The sequence below is a fragment of the Gallinula chloropus genome (assembly GCF_964237585.1).
Source record: "Gallinula chloropus genome assembly, chromosome: 20".
NCBI lineage: Eukaryota > Metazoa > Chordata > Aves > Gruiformes > Rallidae > Gallinula > Gallinula chloropus.
The window spans coordinates 10,426,753-10,447,262 of NC_140105.1; the positions used below are offsets into that span (position 1 = coordinate 10,426,753).

The following is a 20,510-nucleotide window of genomic DNA, read 5'->3' on the forward strand; positions in this document are numbered from 1 at the left end:
CCTTATCACAATCAGTGATAAGAGTTAGCATCACTTGTGTGCTGTCTGCTTCTTTACCCCTAGTACCTGGCTTGCTCTTTACCTTAAAGGGAAGGTTAGTCTCATTAATCAGTAAATATACATTGTGCCTTTTGCAAGCTGATCAGAATATACATCGTGCATTATACAGTCTCATCAGAATGGATAAAACACAGCTGGGGGAATAGGATAAGGACAGATAGCTCGTTATGAGAGAAACCTGGGATGTCTGGTACTGAGCAGGGATCCATCTCTGGCAATGCACGGGGTGGACTATGCTGCAGGGTTCACCACAGCCTGACGTCATGCTCTGCCACTGTGTGGGAGACACAGATGAGTAAGAGGCACAGGGAACTGTGTAAGTGAAATACGAAGTGTAGTGGGAAGAAACAATGGCCCCTGGAACTAGGAACTGGGTACATATTCTAGGGTGCATCCAGGAATGTAAACACAAGGCAACACGCTCTGAGGAACACTGAGTCCCTAGAGCAAGTGTCCTCTGGGATGTCAGGATGACAGCCTCATGCATGAAGGGGATGCTACTGGCAAAGCCAGGCAAGAAGAGAGAGAGAATCCAGCGGAAGCGAAAGAAAACACTGCCAGGCGAACAGCCAGCGGGCTGGAAGCAAGTCCAGGGAGGGGTAAGGAGTCCCGTGCCTGGCGCAGGGGTCAGGCAGGCTGCCGAGGCCCAGCCCTTCGGGGGAGGCAGCAGCGAGGGACAGGCAGCAGGTAACGCCTGGGACTGAGAGGGAGCGCACAGAGAGCACTGAGCAGCCGGGAGGGCGCGGAAAGACAGCGGGTGCCCAGAGAGAGAGAGAAAAGGGTGCGAGATGCGCGGGTGCAGCGCCGGGAGCTGTGAGGGGCGGGCGGGCAGCCCGCCGCGGGACGGGACGGGACGGGACGCTGCGCGGCCCTGCGCCTTCCGATGGCGCCCGCGGAGCAGCGCGGTGGCAGTGTGGCCCGGCCCGGCCCGGCCCTGCCCAGCACGCACCTGGACACCCCTCCGCTCACGGCGCAGGCCCCGGCTCACGGGAAGCGGCCGCCAGCGCCTGAGCGAGGCGGCGCGTCCCCATGGGAACCGCGGGCCCGGCCGGCGCTCCGCCCCCAGCGCCTGTTCCCCGCGCTCCATCCAGGCCTGGGTAGGGATGGCCGGTTCCCCCGCCCTGCCCCCTTCTTGCTAAACAAGCCGGCGCTTCCCGCTTCCTCGCACTGCGTTCGCTCACAGGGCCCCGGCATCGCACTCTCCCCCCTTCTATCTCCCTGTTAACACAGAGCAGATCCCCCTCGGCTCCATGTGAGGGGAGCACCCCCCTTTGTAGCCCCGCTCCCTTTAACACCACCCCTTGTCTCACACTCCCAGACTCCATCCTCTGCTCCTCAGGCTGTCCAGCATTAAACGCAGGTGGGGAAGGAGGGTCCCGGCCCACTCCCAGGACAGGAGTGAGGGACAGGGAAAACACCTCCCCTTCTCCCCTGACTCCCACTGCATCGTGTGGGAAACTTAGAAAACCTTTCAAAACAGGCTCAGGCCAACTGCAGCACGAGGTCGTGCAGTGCAGACAACTGAACTCTCTAACCAAGGCATTTAAATACAGTTAAAAACCCCAAACCTATCAAGGAAACCAGCCTACGCTGCCTACGTGAGCATGAGGAAGGTGGTAACACGCAGACTGGATGGCAAGCGTGATTTTCCCTTAGTCACTCTGGATGACTCGCCTGTCTGGAAGTCATCAGGCAAGTTCCTGTAAGGCTCACTCAGTGCTTGGTGTTTCCAGGTTGCACAAAAGGGCTGTGCCAGATGAGATCTTTCAGGAACCTGACTGCTGCATGAACTGAAGTACACTAATTTATGTATCTGAAGCACATTGATTTAAAGAAAACATATTATCAGTAGTTACTCTGTATCTTTCCTTAGGTGATCAGGAGAGCTGTATTTCCCAAGCCCGTGTCATCTAAAGAAAGGAGGGGTTTGTTTCCATCAGTTACTGTTATTGAAAATTACAACTAATATTTGGTCTTTTGAAATAAATCAAGTTTCCTTTAGAAACATGAAGTTATCTACACACAGTTGCAGAACACTACGATCATCAAAAGGGATTTAGTTCGTTTATATGCATCACCTCTGGTGTAAAACACAACAGTGAAATCTGACCTCAAATTATTTTCCAAAACTGAGCACACAGAGGTTGTTGTGCAAGTCCCAGCATAATTTAATGCTTCTCTCAAAGCATTCATCAGGATCAATACACAGCAGGCAAATGCCTAAATCCATATACCACGCTGACTGGTGGCATACTCCTTTTCCTTACATCTCACCCCAGAGCTGCCTCACCTCTCAACTGCATTATCCTTTGCAACCCTTCCTCACATCCCTCCGTTTCCAATTAGCTCTCATCTTCAAGGCACCTTCAGATGGTCCCTATTCACGGAGTTAAATGCATGTGGGTTCCCCCTAATGAGTAATCTGGCTTCTAGTGATTCAATACTGCTCAAAATAGGTACATTTCAATCTTAACAGTGAGTCAAAAAGATGACAGCGTACACAAAATGAATTTTGGGATCAATGCAGAAACTTGTATAGACCTAACATAAACGAGAAAAACATCTTGGTCTCATAGATGGAAATGAAAGAAAACCTCTTCACCTTCTGGCAAAACTGAACAGGAATTTGAGACAAGAGTTTTTGTTCTTATGGAACACTAGTGAGTTCAGTAAGATTTAGGCTAAAGGTAGATTTCAGCCACCTTTAGAACCACCTTCAGAGTCACAGCTTCTGGTCACATCAGTGTACTGGGAAAAGGCAACACCTCCAAGCTTCACAAAGAAAGAAATCAGACCCAACCTCAGAAGATGCTGCTGTGTGTATCCAGTGTACAAACACACTGCTGCACTTGAAAGCACTTTGAAGTTTCCAGACTAAAGGCTCTGTCTAGCTCATCATGGCTCAATGACATAAGAACAGACCCAAGTTTACACGAGCTGTTTATCCTGCACCCCTCATGCCTGTTTCTATGACAGGCAGTTCCAAGGCATGAGAGCCATGGCACACTCAAAGATGCTTACCTGGACAATCAGAGGAATAGATTTATGAGAAACATCATGCAGGGACTCAGGAAGTGAATATGGACATAGTCTACCCTAAAGCTTAAAGATTGAAATGTGATTCAGGAAGTCTTTCTTTCAAGTGCAGCTTTCCCTCAGCTGAACAAACTTCTCCACACAGACCCCTGAGGAACGTATCTGGTATACAAAAAAATTCTGAAAATGTTATCTTCTAAATAACAGTGGCCAACTTTACAGCTTGCAAAAGACTCCAGAGGAATTTTTTATCCCCTCTGAAATTTGGGAGTTGTTATTTGGGAACTAAATGACACATTTATCCAGTTTCATCCAGGTTAGGGTAATATGATTTCCATGTCTCTCTTTTCCACGTCCACCTGTGTAACAGTGGTGGGTTCATGTTTTTGAAGGCTGTCTACATCTTTGCAGGCACAGTTCGTGGTCCTCAACTGCATCTTCAGGATCATATAAAAGACCTTATTTTCATATTTGCTTTAGAAACAACCCAAAAGTTACCGAAACCTCAACTCTGAATATTACTGGCCTTCCTGCAATAAAGATCTTACAAGGGCTCTTTGTACAACATGATCTGCTACATTCACCTTTGGAATCAAAGGCAGAGCTAAAGGCATTGCACAGTATTAGCCATGTATGAAATACCTTTAAATGCTCAATGTTACTGTTAACATCCTTAAAAATCCCACAATGTTATCTGTAACTAATATAACAGACTCAAGTGCCAATAAGGAAGCACAGCCTTAAACCCAAAACCTATCTAAAAACTTGGTAAGAATAAATGTTTACAGACTCTTTTAAGGTAATATCTGTGACTCACCTACAAACTACAGGAACTGCAGAGTACATGTGGAGTTTGGAACAGGAAGCAGCAAGCACAGAACTGTTAGGATATGGAGCAGCACTTCTACAGTTCAGGACATGCTCAGAAGGCATTTGGCATCTGAAGCCCAAAGTTCCAGAGCAATGAGGCTTTGTCCCAATGTTTTCCTATTTATACTCTGTAACAACAATACTGCAGTCACTTCTGCCTCTTTGGAAGCCAAATCAGGCAAAAACTTCCATCCTTCTCTGTCCTTACTGATGCAAATGGCAAACAGTTACTGGATTCACTGCATCGCTGTTTTCCATGGAAACAACACAGGAATCCCACAAAGCTCAACAGTCAAGTCCTGTAAAGTCCTGCAGCTGGGGAGAAACAGCCCCTCAGCTGCAGAGATGAGGAGTAAGCCCTCACCTCTACACCTGTGCAACTGTACGGTGTGGGGTCATTCAGCTGGAAAGCTGAGGGTCCTGACAGACAACAAATTGATGATAACCAGGTAATGTGCCCTGGAGCAAAATGAAGAGATAAAAAGTCAAATTAAGTATGTAAATAAAGAACACACCGGGATCATTATTGTTTGCAAACTAGTATGGAGTGCAGGACTTTTCAGTGTAGGATTGGTGGAATCTAGCACCTATTAATTTTGACACAATGACATTATACTTCTCTATTAAGAATACCCTGGAGCAAGAAGCTAAATTGAGACTTTTGCAGTCTACTCTAGAGACTGAATCTGGTTATTTCATGATCCCTCATGACTTCAACACCACCTTGAGATCACCAGTAACGAGTGGCATACATAGATGAACAAGACTAAGATGCAGATTTTTATTTTTTTTAAATTTTGTTAGAATCATGAAGAGTTTTTCAAAGTTCTTTTCACAGTTAGATACCCAAGGTCACATAGTTTTGAGTTTTCTTTGCTGCAGTTTAATATTCCCTCTACTCCTAAGGGCAGTACAGCATATTTAAAGCTTAAACACATGCAACATAACTAAACCTAACAGATAGGGGTTTTGTGCCTTCACCTCAAGTTCCAAGTGTTTAGGAGGTTATCCAGACTCTGTGCAGGCTTCTGCAAGCAAAGCAAGCCTGTGTTCTGCTCACTGACACTACTGCCTTGTTGAATACTGAATCAAATCCAGTGACCTGGGTGCTGATGCTGGGAGGTGCCATTTACCCTGGCACATCAACCTCTACAAACATCTCCTTCAGAAAATGCATTTTTTTCAGAAACAACAGGAGCTGTCAGCTACAAAAGTGAGACCACAGACTACTGGTCAGTGTTGTCAGCAGCTGGTCTGTGCCTATGGACACCCACTTGTGAAAAACAGACCAACTGCAGCAACACTCCTCTGCTTCCAGAAAAAAACCCACCCCAATGACCTCTTAAACAGTGAGTGTTCTACAACTGAAGGCTAACCAGAGAGCATGCCTTGCATTCTGCTTACTAGGCTTTGTCTGGGGCAATGTTGAGAGATGTGAAGGGTTCTGTCTTTTTAATGTTTGGTTAATGCCTCTTTCCTTGTATCACTTGAGTAGCTGTAGGGACACTGCTGCTTTAGGATAGGTATTTTGCCAACTTCACGGTCACTGCTACTCCTTGCACTCCCAGGCATCTCTGTCCCTCCTGAAAATAGCTTCATGAAGTGCACACCTCTGAGATTTGACTCTACTGGTGGCTATACATTTCTATGGTGTGGTGATTTATGTAAAGTGGAGTAACAAAGTAGAAGATTTTGCAGGATTAAATTGTCCTCCTTAAGAAATTACAGAGGGTGGGGTCATGACAAATAAAACTGCCTCCCTCTCAAAACTGTAAGAGTTTTTCCAAGTCCTTTGGGGCTGGCAATAGAGATGCTACTTCCTTTCCTGGAGAACCAAGATTACCTGTAAGGACATGTAAAAACATCTGCAGCTGCTAGACTCCACCAAAGTTACTGGGCATCAGGCACTGCACTGCTTGTTTCAGAAGCTCCACAAGCACAAGAATCATCAGTCTTTCTTCTGCTGCAGCTACCTTCATCTAGCCTGTAAGTGAATGGCACAAATTCAGGTAATGATAGACAGTCAAAACCTAGTTTACTTGATCATAGGTTTAGCAATCATACGTCTCACTGGCTGTATGCTATCTATCCAGACCAAACCACCTGGCCTTACTTCCCTCTGCACATTAATTACTGCAGTGAATCCCTAAGCATGTACAAATGGGTGCAACAGCAAAACCAGATCAAAAAGCTAAAGCAAACATGATGTGCAGAGAAAAGAAAGAAAGTTCTATGCCATCTAAAGAGTTTCAGCTTCTCCCTCTGCATTACCTGATTTCAGTGAGAAGATTCTAAATATTGGAAGCTTCTTACCTTGCTCTCACAAGGCAATACTGCATCCTACCTATCCTCTTCTAGTTTGGACCCTACCCGAGTATCTCCACAGGGGCAGTGGGTATCACAGATCAGTCAGGTTGGAGCAGACCTTTCAGCCTGTAACCCTAACACTGCCAAGCCCAGCCACTAACCCACATCCCAAAGCCCCGCAGCTGCACGTCCTGTCAGTACCTCCACTTCCCTGGGAGGCCTAGTTCCAGTGCTTGACAACCTTGCCAGGGAAGGAGCCTTTCCTAATATCCAACCCCACCCTCCCCTTGGTGCAACTTGAGGCCATTTCCTGCCGTCCCGTTACCTGGGAGGAGACACAGCACCCGCCTGGCTGCTCCTGCCTCCCTGGGAGCTGCAGAGAGCGAGCAGGGCTCCCCGCAGCCTCACTAAACGACCCCACTTCCTCAGCCGCCCCTCACCCGACCTGCTCCAGCCCCTTCCCTGCCCCGCTGCCCTTGGCTCCGACACCTCCATGTCCTCCTTGCAGCGACAGGCTCCAACCCGAACCCAGCACTCGAGGGGCAGCCTCACCAGTGCCCAGTACAGCGTACGGTCCCTGGCCTCTTGCCGGCCCCCAGGCCAGCATCCCCCAGGGGCAGCACCAAGCCCGTGTCGCTGCCCCTGCGCGGCGCCGGGCGCCCAAGGGGCTCCGCTTCGGGCGGGCCGGCGCTGCCGGGCGAACCTGTAGCGGCGGGAAGGAGTCACGTGGCGGCGCTAGGACCCGGCCCCGGCCCCGGCCCCGGCCCCGCTCCGGCGTGGGAGGGGCGGTGAGCAGCCTGACCTGCCGCGCCGAAGCGCTCCGCGGCCGGCGGGGCGCAGACGGGCTGGGGCGGGTCGGAAGCGGGCAGCGGGTCCGGCGCGAGCAAGGGCATCCTCACCCTGAGGCGCGCGACGGGACTCAGGTACCGAGGCAGCAGCCGCCGCGCGGGATGCGGCGGGGCGCGCGGCTGGCGCGCGGGGGAGGGGGGGTGGGGAGGGGGTGCTGAGCGTCCGCGGGGCGCGCGGGTGAGACGACGCCGGAGCGCTGGGCGGCCCGAGGGCGCATCTCTGCCTGGGGCAGCCCGGCCCGGCGGGCGCGTTCGAGCGTCGCCGAAGCTTTGGGGTGAACGCGTCGCGGCTTCACCCCTCGCCTAGACAGACTGCTCTGGGCGCTGGTGGGGCAGGGGGCACGGCGCGGACTATCCTCAGCCCCCCGGGCATCTCTTCAAGGCAGACCGCCCGCCCCCTCTCCCCCTTTTCCCCCCCCTCTTCTGCCGGCTGCGTTTCTCCCCACGCAGAGGACCGGGCAGGCATCTCTCTTCCTCGGGAAACCTGCGGATCCCCGCCGCCGGCGGCCTGACAGCGCTGTCCGAGCGCTGAGCGGTGCTGGCGACCGAGCCCTGTTCCAGCTGCTGCTTCTTCCCCTTTCGGCGGGCGGGTCACGCCTGGGAGCGCGGTGCCGCCGGCCCCGGCGCACGTACGGTGCTGCCCTACCGCTGGCTCATGAGGCAGCCGCCAGCTCAGGGTCTCTTCCCGCCATCACTGGCTTCAGACCGGCACCGGGAGACGAGGGTCTCCCTATCCAGCCCCGCCTCCGCGATCTGCCGCTCACCTTTCATTTCATTGTCGAGCCCCGGAGGGGTGGGGGGTAAATTCCGGAGTTCTTTTTGCCTCAGCCGTGACGGTTCAGACCCGCCAGAGCGAACGACGGGCGGTCGGAGGGGCCGTGCCCCTCATACGGACATCGCCGCCTGAACTCCGTTACTCGGTTCTGCCCAAGCGTTTCGAGAACCGTGAGGCGCCCGGGACCGGCTGCCTTCTCCAGGCTGCGTGAGCATCTGCGGCGGCGACCCGAACGCTCCGCGGGAGCCGTCTGGGCTCCGGGTACGTGCCTGGCCCCAAGCGCCGCGCGGGTGGCCGTTGCCGTTGGCGCCGCGACCGCCACCATTGTTGTGCTGCCCCTGCGCGGCAGGCCGCCCGCCTCAGCCCCCTCCGCGCTTGTCGGGGGGGAGCAGAGGGTCCCTTTCAGCTGCTCCTCGCAATCCGCACGGAAAGCTCTTGGGTTTGCCTTGTTCTCAACGGTTCTGTGGGGAAAACAAACAACAACCCAAACAGCGCGGAGGATGAGGTTGAATTCGAGCAATACAACTTCCTCACCGGCGCAGACTGTTGGCGAGGCGGCGGGGACGCGCTCCTGGTCAGCAGGTTCGCCTGCTGGGTTTGGGTGAAGCGGTTAGAAAACGGTTCAGCGCAGGGTGTCAGCGAGCCAACTGACGTCGGGTTTTGCAATGTTTGCCCCGGAGGGAGCGGTAGTTTGCTAAGGTGTGGCGGGCGGCGGTTTGAAGATGTTGACCTGGACCTGTTAGCCCCGTACACCTGTTGTGGTTCGGTTGAAGGTACAGCTCTAGGTAAGCTGTCAAGCGACCGAGGCGATGCTGGAAATCCTGACTGAGGTGGTGATGCAGGCGACACGATGTGTGACACCACGGTGTGCAGTGATTGTGTAAAATGACACCTCTTAGCCAAATTCTCTTCCCCCCACTATATCCAGTTGCGTGTGCTGAGGTAGCCCCAGACACAGTGCACATCCATGCGAGCGCCTTACCTATCAGGGTTAGTTCTGTGGTGTCCTGCAACATTGACCACGTATGTCTTAACTGGTGACAGGACCGGACCCTTAATTAGGATTTATCTACCTATGACACTTTTTGCTTTTATATTAGACAAAATAAGGACAATTTTCTGCTACAAACAATCGGCAAGAACTCTTGTTGTTCTGAAGCTCCGACACATTATGAATCTACCGTGGCTGCAGGGCTGGGGTTAATTTTAATGACACGTTAAGACCGAATCGTAAACTGAAGTCGCGATTCCGCAACTTCTATTTTTGAAAGCATATGGAAAGCAGCCAGATAATTCAAGTGCACCCGAAGGCATGTTTGTCACTTTTTCTATGCACAGAGAAAGGGCATACGCTGTCTGGTCTTAAGGTGCCGCTGTGATGCTGACACCGTTGGGCTCGTGGTGAAAGAAAAACTGTAGGCTTTAGGAAAGTAACTCCACTTCCCCAGAAACCAAACATTTGATATAGAGACAATACTTAGGGACAATACTATAGCTACAGAACTAGTAGAGCTTTTTCAAAGATGGTACCTGAGAAGGTTGAACTAGTAGTTACTGTTGTGTTTGTAATTAAAGAAAATACTTATGCAAGTATTTATCTCAGGGTTAAAAGAGAGCTGTTTCTTCCATGTTAAGAAGAAAGCCACATTAACATCACTTCTTTACATGGGAAGTTACTGTGAAGATCTGTGACTTAGTATTTTGCGTATGGCCCCGTGTGGGTTAGGGGTACTTGTCAGTAGCATGCTTATTAAGGAAAAAAAGCAAACAAAACTCAAGAAACCAAAATGATAGTATCATCTGATAATGGAAAGAATGGGGTTCTAACATTTTCATGTATATATATATATATATGTATATATATATAAAACAACAAAAAAAGGAGAAAAAAACAATCCAAACTCCACAACTTGCCCTGTAGAGAACTTTACCCAAATAATAGAATCTACACTGGTTAGTTATTGTTGGGTACACATAAAATTGCAGTGTGAATCTACTGTGTGCAGTCTGCTAGTAACTCATAATGTGCATTACTTACTGTGCTGTACCAGCGAACACTGAAATGGTTTGAGTGGGGCCTGGAGATTGATGAATAGTAAGTGTTGGTGTGGAACATCACCTACAGCTACAGACAGCAGAGTTGCTGTGTAGTTTACCCTGGGAGTTTCAGGAGAGGTGACAGAATGGTGGAAGCTGACAAACCCCTAAGAAAGGCAGATGGAACCAGAAAACTGCCTCTGATGAAACAGGGGAGGCCATACTGCGAGAGTGAAAGTCACTCTGCGGCCTTGTGAGGACGACAGGAGGTCAGGGCAGGAGGCATTGGTAAATAGATTAATGATTTTGTAGGCAACAGGAGTTTGCAGCAGCCTTTGGAAATGAATATGGAATTGAACTGGCAGATATTTAAGCAAGTCAGCCACAAGCAATGCACTACTGTGTCATACCAGTGGTGCCTCAGAACGGCTTGTACAAAGGGCCTAAGAATTGAGTAGTAATAAATAAAATTTGAGTAAAAAATACATACATTACTGCTTTAGAGCATCAGAAAAGAGTTAAAGTTATGCTTAATAGGCAGATGTCAGGGATGCCAGTGCAGAGGAGAGTGGTTTTGTATTGCCAGGCTCTGCAAGATAGTAAAATTATTTTTGCAGGGGTCATTTCCTGCAAAATTTCTGTCGGGTTGGTTAGTCTTACTGTTCTCCACTCAACACTAAGGACAACGCATCTTTTATTTAGTCTGCTTAGATTTTAATGCCCTTAGGCAAATATGGGAGGTACCACAGTATTGAGCCATCTGTGCTGTGCAGTGTATCTGTCCTCCCAACATGAAGAAAGACTCGCTCTCCTCACACTGACGGAGGGTCTCCACACTGCTCATCTCTGACCACCACCTTCATTTTGTAATCCTACAGTTCTCAACCTCCTGGGGCTCCTGACTGAATTCCAATCTCAACTGGGTTCCCTACAAGGAGTATTGCCTCTCTTTGTAGTAGAAATGCTCTGCTTTTATACACACCATCACACCAAACACGCCACTCACAACGCTTCATACAATCACCGAATATTCTCTCCTGTCTGATCTTGTATTAGTTTCCATGGCAACAGGAAGATAATCTCAGGAGCATAAAACCCCACAGATTTACCTACATTTGCTGCCTTTGTTTTACACATTACCAAAGCAAGAACCCGTTCATGATGTGAGCAGCGTGGAGTAAGTACTGACAGTACTCTCACGCCTGTTGTGGAGGTACTGAAACTGAGCCGCAGCCGGTTGAACGCAGTAATCCTTTGTCTCTTAAACCCCTCTTAGCCTGCAAAGGCTGAAAGCAAAGCAAACTGTGGCAGTAACTGTGCAGCAGCCTCCTGTCTTAGCAGGCTCTGGCAGTATCCCAGCACTGAAGCTGAATTAGAAGTGCACTTTGCTTGTGCAGATGAACCAGGAGCCCACCTCTTCTAACACTGACCCGGCTTGCACATGTCACAGGGGAACCTCCCCACTGCTCTCTGATGAGTGCTTGAGGAGGGGGATGCAGCCTAGCCGGGTAAGGCACACTGCAAGGGGATGAAGGGAACCTCCTGCTGCGTCTAGAGAGACCAGTTCTCATTTAGTTCTGGTTAATGGTCTTTTAATTTGGATGTGTTAGCATGGAACTACTGATGGGCTAAACCCGATGAACGAGACTGATGTGTGTGTGCATAATGCAGACTGACCTTAAGCCCATGGCGAAGGGAGGGCTGGTGATTTGTTTTATGGAGGGTTTTAGCCAAACGTAGACATGAGATAAATGGATGTTACTGTTTCCCCGGAGACTTACTTTAAGGAAAGGCTAGTAGGCCAGGTTCCCACCTCTGCCCGTGCGGCTCTTCCCTCGCGGCAGGGCACAGAGCCGCTTTGCAGACCCGCTCCTCCCGGGGCACGCAAAGCTGCCGAGTCCCGCCGGCCGGCTGGGACAAAGCCTGACCTGCTCTGCCGGGCAAGGCAGAGCACAAGGACGGCGGCTAGGAGGGCGTTTCCCCCCTCCCTGTCTGAGCGAACCGGGCTCCGCATAGCGCCGGCTGCGGGCTGGGCAGCCGCGCGTTAAGGCGGAGAAAGCGAGCTGCGCCGCCCGCTGCCTCCGCTGCAATTACGGTAGGAGCCCCGCCCGGCCGGCCAGTCACGTCCTGCACGTCTCAGTGCGGCGGCGGCCGGCAGCACGCGCGCCGTGGCGGGGCGGCTCGCGCTGCCGCACGTCACGGTGGCGGGGTAACGCGGGGCCGCCGCCGGCAGCCTCCGGCCCGCGGGGCACGGCGCGGCCGTCCGGCCCGGCTCGTGGGGCGGGAGCCGGCCCGGGCAGCCTCTGCCCCGCGGCTCGCAGCTGGGCGGCAGCCGGGCCTCCCTCCGGATGGCGTTAGCGCCGGGCTCGGTGCGCCGGCCGGTGCTTCTCGGGAAGCAGCAAGCGCGCTGCCGAGCAGCTTCCACGGCGGCGGGTCTCGAAAGCCACCCGGGATGGCTCGGACGGGGTTGACTGTCAGGCTCCAGCGCCGTAGGTCTGCCGAGGCAGACGGCAGCGTTTAGAGCATCAGTGCGGTCCCTGCCCGTGTGCAGGAAGCAGCACAGCGGTGAATGCCGCGAGCCACGTCGTCCCAGCGCTGGGTCCCCATCCTCAGGTGTGCTGTGAGCCTGGTGAACTGCCCAGCGCCGCTGTTAATAAACCCGGCTGGCACACTGGTACTGGGTGTCCCTGCTGCATGGTTAATAAGAAAAACAACTAAAACTACACAACACTTCCCCAAACGTTTGAAACATTCACTCCAAACAGTCCTGACAGCGTGGAAGCAGTAGGAGTTGAGGATTCATCCTCCCTCCCCAGCCCCACGTCAGTTGTTACATCAGACACACATGAGCAGAGATCCTTGAATCAGCGGTTCCCATCACCATGAGAGCTGCTCTGTGCAGCTGGGCTGGGCTGTCTGGTTATTGCTTAAAAAAGGAATCCTTTTTGAGGAACACTTTATACCTTTTATCATACAGATGTTACTGGGACAATAGCTGTGAAGGGTGCACAAAGCCTCGTGTCAGGGGGGTTGGCAGAGATGCTCTTGAGACTCATTCGGTGCCCCAGAGCCCATTTTTACATATTGTTACAGCAGCCAGCAAACCAGCCATCTGGAGTAAGAGGCACCCAGATGCCCAGTTCTGTGGAGCTGTTCTGTTTTACCCTGTCAGGTTCTAGTTGTATGGACTAAAGACAATTTGTTTTCTGTTTTGATTTCCAGAGAAGACAATGTGAAGCCAGTAGTGGGCAGTTTACTGTTCCTTCTTGTACAGCCCAGGGTGGTAGAACAGCTATGGTCATGGCCAGGTTTATTTCCCCATCATGTGTACAGACTTGTGTCTTCCGAGGGGGAGTGTTTGCCTAAATGCCAGACTAAATGTGTCCATGGTAATGAAGATGCACCCAGTTGTCTAGACAGGTCTGCATTAACTAAATTGTTGTGCTATACATAGTTTGGTTCTGAAATGAAGCTCTAAGTACTAGGTGCTTCCCAACACACATCAAATCACTACACAGACCTGTACTTCTGAAAGCAGCAGCATTCTTCAGTGATGTGCAGCTGTGCTTCCACTCCTCTCTCAGGTTCTGTCAGAGAGAAACATTGACCCAATAGAAGTAAGTGACTGCATTTTGAAGAAATGGTCAGTTTTTGTACACATGAGACTTAATGTATAACTTGTTAGAAGTTGACTTTAACCTAGGGAGCTGCTTTGGCAGGGGGGGTGGACCCAATGATCTCTTGAGGTCCCTTCCAACCCCTACAATTCTATGATTCTATGATTTTTGACACTTCTGTAATGTGCAGACCCTACAGAAGCCTAACTGCTGTGATGCAGTGCTTCCCTGTGCTCCTCCCATACAGGGGCACTGCCTTTTCAGTGTGGGTTTGTTCTTCTTTTTCCCCTCCTTCTGCACCTCTCCCTTAAAACTTTGCAGCATTACATACAGGACAGAACATTCTCATGAGATTTATTTTTTAGATGGAGAAGTGCTTGTGGGTGCCTATGCAAGATGTGAAAGATAAGATTCAGTATTTTAAATAATATTTTTAAACTGATAAGGCAGTAACAGCGGGAGGTATTTGCTTCAGGCAGACGGTGACAGTGAGCATTGCTGCAGTTACTAACTGCCATCATCCCCCAAAACTGCCCACACAGACTGTCCTTGCAGTTCAGCTTAGGTACTTACCTCCTGTATGAAAACTGACAGCTCAGCAGCAGCTCAAAGGGGTGTATCTTTTCAAGATAAAGGGCAATCAGGGTTGTGTAGCTGTATTCAGTAGGGAACAAAGAGCCTGGGGGATTTGTCCACTGTTACACAGAGTACTTGTGATTCACCAGGATTGTGCATCCAGGTCTCTGAAGTGAATAGTCCAGGAGCTTCATGTAACAAGGTCTCATAACAGAAATCCTGCAGACTTTAATGCAGCAGGTATCAGGTATTTGTGAAAGTCAGATACACCCTATAGCTGCTGTGATGGCTTCAGCTTCTCTATGAACTGGTTACTGGCTGAAATCCAGTTCTGACTCAGAGCTGTGAGGGGACATCAGTTTAAAACTCCACTGTATGCATCTCATCTTCATGTGTTTCTTGCAAGCTTTGGAAGGACTAAGCCTGAGCAAGGAACAGTTAAGCTTGCACTGTACCTTTAAGATTTGCATTTAAACGAGTCCTGTGTCTCATCTGTAACTGTAGTGCAATTTTTTACTATTTTGATTAGATAATTTTGGTTACATAATTGCCCCAGTGTTGGTTACAAAAATTAATGTGATTACTCTCTCTTAGGGAACACTCTGAAACCTCATCATGGGAGCTGTAGTAGCTGATGATGGCCCATCTGGTGTTAAAGCCCCTGATGGAGGCTGGGGCTGGGCTGTCCTCTTTGGCTGTTTCATCATCACAGGATTCTCCTATGCCTTCCCCAAGGCAGTCAGTGTCTTCTTTAAAGAACTGATCCGGGAATTCGGCATCGGGTACAGCGACACTGCCTGGATCTCCTCCATTCTGCTGGCCATGCTTTATGGAACAGGTAGGTACTCCATGTCTGTGAGCCATCTACAGCATGAACCACGATTGCCTGGCTTTACTGGTGTGCAGGGAAGGCATTCCTCAGAAGAAACACTGTTAATTGCAGAAATCCAAATGTTATTTAAGCACATCCAGCTTGCACATACAATTAAATCTGTGTAACTCAGCAGAGGTAAAGACAATGGAAAATCTCATGGAATGCTGAAGACTAGATAAAGTATTTGATGATAGAGGAAAGGACACTCTTTTTTGCATTGGCTTGACAGTATGGACAAGCTACAGGAAGAATCACAGAATCATTTAGGTTGTAAAAGACCTTAAAGATCAACTGCAACCATAAACCTAACACCAAAGAAGAAATGCAAACTGATACAAAACAAACTGCAAAGGTTGTTCTGTCTTGGTGCCTCTTAACTTGCTCTTCTCACCTAGGTCCACTCTGCAGCGTGTGCGTCAATCGCTTCGGCTGTCGCCCGGTCATGCTGGTGGGCGGCCTTTTTGCCTCCCTGGGGATGGTGATAGCCTCATTCTGCACCAGCATTGTTCAGATCTACCTAACTGCAGGGGTGATCACTGGTAAGTAGTGTGCATGGTTCAAACGAACTGGTGACTTAGCTTGACGCTGGAGTTCTGTGTAAGTAACAGACAGCTCAACTACCAGGATCACCCAAATGGGGTTTATAAAATGGCAGATAAATATGGAATTAAACTCATTTAGTTCTTTATGAACATTAACTTTTTCTGGGAGCCACTGCTGTAATCAGTGATGTGCAACCACAGGGCACAAGAGTATCATGGAAGTGGATTGCTTTTAAAAACGGTACCTTGGAATCCTTTTGTCTATTTGAAATAAAGCTCGTTTCTCTTCCTGTTAATAAGAAAAGCTGCAATTAGAAGCTTTTTAATAGTGGTGTCGTAGACCAGTATTGATTTTCCTATACCCTCTGTTACAGGTTTGGGCCTGGCACTGAACTTCCAGCCTTCACTCATCATGTTAAACCGCTACTTTGACAAACGCCGGCCCCTGGCCAACGGGCTGTCTGCTGCTGGGAGCCCCGTGTTCCTCTGCGCCCTCTCGCCGCTGGGGCAGATCCTGCAACACGCCTACGGCTGGAGAGGAGGATTCCTTATACTGGGAGGGATGCTGCTGAATTGCTGCGTATGTGGAGCATTAATGAGACCTCTGGAGCCACCCAAAAAGTCTGAAGCCACCAAAGAAGCAGCTGAGAAGAAAGTGAAGAAAAAACTTCTGGATTTCAGTGTCTTTAAAGATGGTGGCTTTGTAATCTACACACTAGCAGCCTCTATCATGGTGCTTGGCCTCTTTGTTCCTCCAGTCTTTGTTGTGAGTTATGCCAAGGATTTGGGGTATCCAGACACCAAAGCAGCTTTTCTTCTGACTATTCTGGGATTCATTGATATCTTTGCTCGGCCTGTTTGTGGAATGGTAGCTGGTCTGAAATGGGTTAGGCCACGCTGTGTCTACCTCTTCAGTTTTGCTATGATTTTCAATGGCTTTACAGATCTCATGGGGTCTATGTCTGTTGATTATGGTGGCCTGGTGGTCTTTTGCATTTTCTTTGGCATTTCTTACGGGATGGTAGGTGCTCTCCAGTTTGAAGTCCTCATGGCGATCGTCGGGACTCAGAAGTTTTCCAGTGCTATCGGTTTAGTGCTGCTGGCAGAAGCTATGGCTGTTCTCATCGGTCCACCATCAGCAGGTGAGCATCCCACTTAGTTCAGAATTCAAACTCGTTTGCACTGCTTCCTGTTACATGAATTGTATGATGAGGGAGCAGGGAGAAAGGCAACGTGAGACACTCACGGAGTGCACAGTGTAGCAGTGTTGCATATGCTTTGATGACTTTCTGCAGTTACAGTCTGAAACAGTCCAAGACAGGGTGGGATGAATCTCTTCCTTCCTGGATGTGTTTCAGGTTTGGTTGAACTGCCATATGGAGAAGCTGCTCCTTCTCTGCCAGAGCCCTGTACTGAACCTCTTCTTAGTAGAGTCCTAGCACTGCAGGAGATGAGTTTTATGTGCACAGTGAATAAGTTTGGTGAAGTTCAGACCTCTTTGGAGTTGAGATTTAGAATAGGAAACCTGTCATTTTTCCATCACCTCTCCCCCTCTTATTCCTTTACCAAGTTCTGTGACAATTTAACTTGACTAAAGCATCAGGATCAGTTTCTCCAGCCTGACTATTAATTAAGATTTGCATCTTAAACAGACAGCACACTGCACATGTAGGAAAGGAAATGACACTGGGAGTGAGAGGAAGCTGATGAGCAGATCCTGGCCATGAACACACTCATTTTGATCAGAAATACATGACACTTACCTCTTGCATATGAAGGCCAGGCTGGTTGTATTCCAGTTGGATTGCCATGACTATGTGTGTTTTGGGACGTGATGTAATGTCAGTGAATGTTAAACTGAACTATCTGAGAAATACTGTTATAAACTCACTAAAAACCCACTTCAAAACATTTCCTTAGATAGCTACAGTACTTCTAGACAGGAATGATTTCAATGTTTAAAAAAAGCAGAAGAAAAATTAACTGGAAGGCAGTAACTTTTGTTAATTACCTGGAATGTTGTCTTTTCTTTCCAGGAAAACTCTTGGATGCCACTGGGAGGTACATGTTTGTTTTTATTACTGCTGGGATTGAAGTCACCACCTCAGCACTTGTACTGGCCTTGGGAAACTTCTTCTGCATTAAGAAAAAACCAGAAGAACCACATACAAAGGAAGAAGCAGCAGAAAGGGAGGAGCTAAACAAATCTGAAGACAAAACCCCAGAGGATGCCAAGGTGGACTCTATTGAAGTGGAGCAGTTTCTAAAGGACGAGCCCGAAAAGAATGGTGAAGTTGTAACCAACCCAGAAACTTGTGTGTGAGGGTGACAGGAGAGCAAAGGAGTGTGGAGGAAAGAAAGATTTTCAACACTATTTATTTTAGAGTTAGAACTAGTTTAGGGCTGGGCCATCTATTTTATTACCTGGAGGCCGGTCAGCTCATCAGGTCTCCCTGGAAGCTGATTAGCTTGACAACCTTTATCAGAGAATTAGCTTTAATCAGCGTGAGGTGGAACATTGCAGTTACACTTTTTCTGTGAAGTAAAAAGCTTTTATAAACACAAGTAGAGTCCTGCTATGCACCACCAGAAGCTGCTTACTGGGAAGAGATATATAGGAAGGACAGATTTTAAGAAAAGTGAAATTATATGTATGTTTTTCAGACAAAAGCGGTGACATAACTGTGTTGTGTGGCAAAACATCATTTGTGAAGGGGAAGGAGTTTGAGATGGAGAAAAATCTCAGGAACTTAAAGGTCTCCATTAGGTTTTTGAATTTCTTACTTTTTTAGGAAAAAAAAAAACTTAGATAAATTGGCTCAGCCCTAATTTAATTTTGATAAGATCTGTTACTTTGATTTCTGTAAATGTATTTCTGAGTTTTGTCTAAACCTGTAATGTTTGTATTTATCATTTGGGAATCCTGTTTGTGGAAAGGCACATTGCAGACCATGGCCTCAGCTGATGACACAAGGGGTGTTCTGAGGCAGTGCTGAAGACAATAAACCGATCAGGCTCGATCCTGACAGACCATAAGCAAAGTCAGCCTCCAGTCACCGCTTACACGCCTGGTTTTCAATCACAGTTTCCCTGCAGCATTGACAAATATCACAAGTAGTCTGGAGAAGAGGAATATTAGACTTTGTAGTGTGTTCTGAACCCATTTTGTATGTAAAAGAAACCGCCTAAGTTTGCAGGTGGCCTGTAAAGTGGAGCGGGTGGACTTAGGGAAGGAAGAGACTACTCAGACATGTTAGCCATCTCTGAAATGCAATGTTAGCAACACAGGAAGGTCTTCACTCCCTCCATCCTCACCCTCACTTACCCCTCTTCCCTATCCTGCTTCATCTATGAAGTGGAAGGTGCCACTCTTGCTGCCTGAGGACACCCCATCGTATTGAAAGCAGCAATGTGTAGGGAGCGATGGAGAATGGGGCCGGCTCTACCCCTGCACAGACAGAGGGGGGAATGTCTGGCCAGTCCTCAAATCTTCTCTGGGATTGGTGTGGGGGAAGAAACAGAAACAGATCAGACAAGGCAGAAGGGAGAAATTCTCAGTGTTGAGGAAATGGAAGGTACAAGTCAGGCTTTTCTTCTTCCCCCATCCAAACACACTCAAGAAATGTCATCTTTATACACAGTTCTGCTACTGCAACCCACCTGTCAGATGTTTATAAACAAGCTCTCTGGGCTCTGTGACTGGAGTAACAATCCTCAAAACAGACTAACTGTAACACATTCAGGGGTTTGTTTTGTTGGTAGTAAAGGAATATTGGCTTTCCAGTGCCAAATTTGTTCTGCTTAATAACTGAAAAATAAAAGTCCCTAATCCCTTAAAACCCTGTATCCTTTTTAAAATGTCATTAGTTGTTTCATAACAGAAACATAGTGAGTCCAACAAAGTGCCAAACCCACGAGCCATCCTTTACTGGTACTATCTCAGCAGCTTCCACTCTGGTAGTTTCTTCAAAAAGGTTTTTGCATTGTTAGGACAACCTCAGCCAGGAATGGGACTGTCAGGATCACCACGTGGTGGTTTGTGGGTTTTTTAGTGATTAAAATATAAATGGATGCTGCACTGAATAAACTTTATTTTTTATATTGCATATAGTGCATTAGTTTAAACCTTTTAATTGTTTAGTGGCAAGAATTGTGCTGGCATGTCCTTGTAGGAAGAACTTGGTAACGGAACTCAGCTCCAGTTTCCTGATCACTCCTCTGAACACAGCCCTGCCAGCTCCAAAAGGCCATCATGGGAAAGGGCAAGTGGGAAATGGAATCTGTGGATCAGTTTGTGATCCCCCCTGGAGGCTGCTTCAGAGGACACGTGAAGGCCTGACACAGCTTCCAGACTGGAGTTCCCTGTTTCTCACAGATCAAACCAGCAGCTTTCCCAGAGCTGAACTCAGATTCCCAAACAGCTGAGTCTGTCTTTCTGTGGGTTTCCTCACCAGGTTTCTTTGCCAGACACTGCTGTACTGTTACCACAGAACTAAAGGGTTATTCCTTTGACTTAGGGTTTTGGGCACAATTTTAGGCTTCTGAGCATTCTGCAAATTGTCTAGACGAAGGTTTCAAAAATTTGGGCTTTCCAGACTGACCTCCTAGACTTTGTTACTAAGCTGGGAACGAGCTGTTACCTTGTAATTTTCAGTGATTTGGGGCAGAAGAAGGAATTACTAAAGACAAGGGAAACACATCTCAACAAGACAATTTCTGAAGCAAATCACAGCCTCACTGGCCTCAACTCAAAAATGAGCCACTCTAAGCAGGACTGGTTTTGGCCCAGAGCTAGCAATGGATTGCAGGATTTGCAAGGGCAGGAGATGCTTCCTGCATGACAGAGGTCAAATCCCAGGACTCTTACTGACTGCAGGAAGTAAGGGCTGGAATTTAACTTACTAAGAGGTTTCACACAGGCTTAGAGAATCTTCTACCGGCTTCATTATTTACCAGAAGCATCAACAC

At 48.8% G+C, this 20,510-nt stretch overlaps 2 protein-coding genes across 2 annotated transcripts in view; one reads left to right on the forward strand and one right to left on the reverse strand.

Annotated features, from left to right (window-relative positions):
* The window catches only part of CCDC57 (coiled-coil domain containing 57), a gene marked incomplete at both ends in the record, with an annotated part of 45,729 nt that extends 38,563 nt beyond the window's left edge, over window positions 1-7,166 (reverse strand). The window contains 2 exon segments of the mRNA XM_084273750.1: window positions 6,826-6,976; window positions 7,076-7,166. Of these exon segments, the coding sequence (XP_084129876.1) occupies window positions 6,826-6,976; window positions 7,076-7,166 (242 nt within the window).
* SLC16A3 (solute carrier family 16 member 3) lies at window positions 7,151-19,624 on the forward strand. The gene is made up of 5 exons (XM_084273341.1): window positions 7,151-7,196; window positions 14,721-14,964; window positions 15,396-15,539; window positions 15,917-16,684; window positions 17,579-19,624. Exons 2-5 carry the CDS (start codon window positions 14,742-14,744, stop codon window positions 17,863-17,865), a joined length of 1,422 nt encoding a protein of 473 aa, XP_084129467.1. The 5' UTR covers window positions 7,151-7,196; window positions 14,721-14,741; the 3' UTR covers window positions 17,866-19,624.
* Window positions 19,625-20,510: the final 886 nt, after the last annotated feature.

Coding starts and splice junctions, on each gene's coding strand:
- SLC16A3 (XM_084273341.1), top strand. CDS start 14,742: ATGGGAGCTGTAGTAGCTGATGATGGCCCATCTGGTGTTAAAGCCCCT. Junction 15,540..15,916: donor AACTGCAGGGGTGATCACTG/GTAAGTAGTGTG, acceptor CCTCTGTTACAG/GTTTGGGCCTGGCACTGAAC. Junction 16,685..17,578: donor CATCGGTCCACCATCAGCAG/GTGAGCATCCCA, acceptor TTTTCTTTCCAG/GAAAACTCTTGGATGCCACT.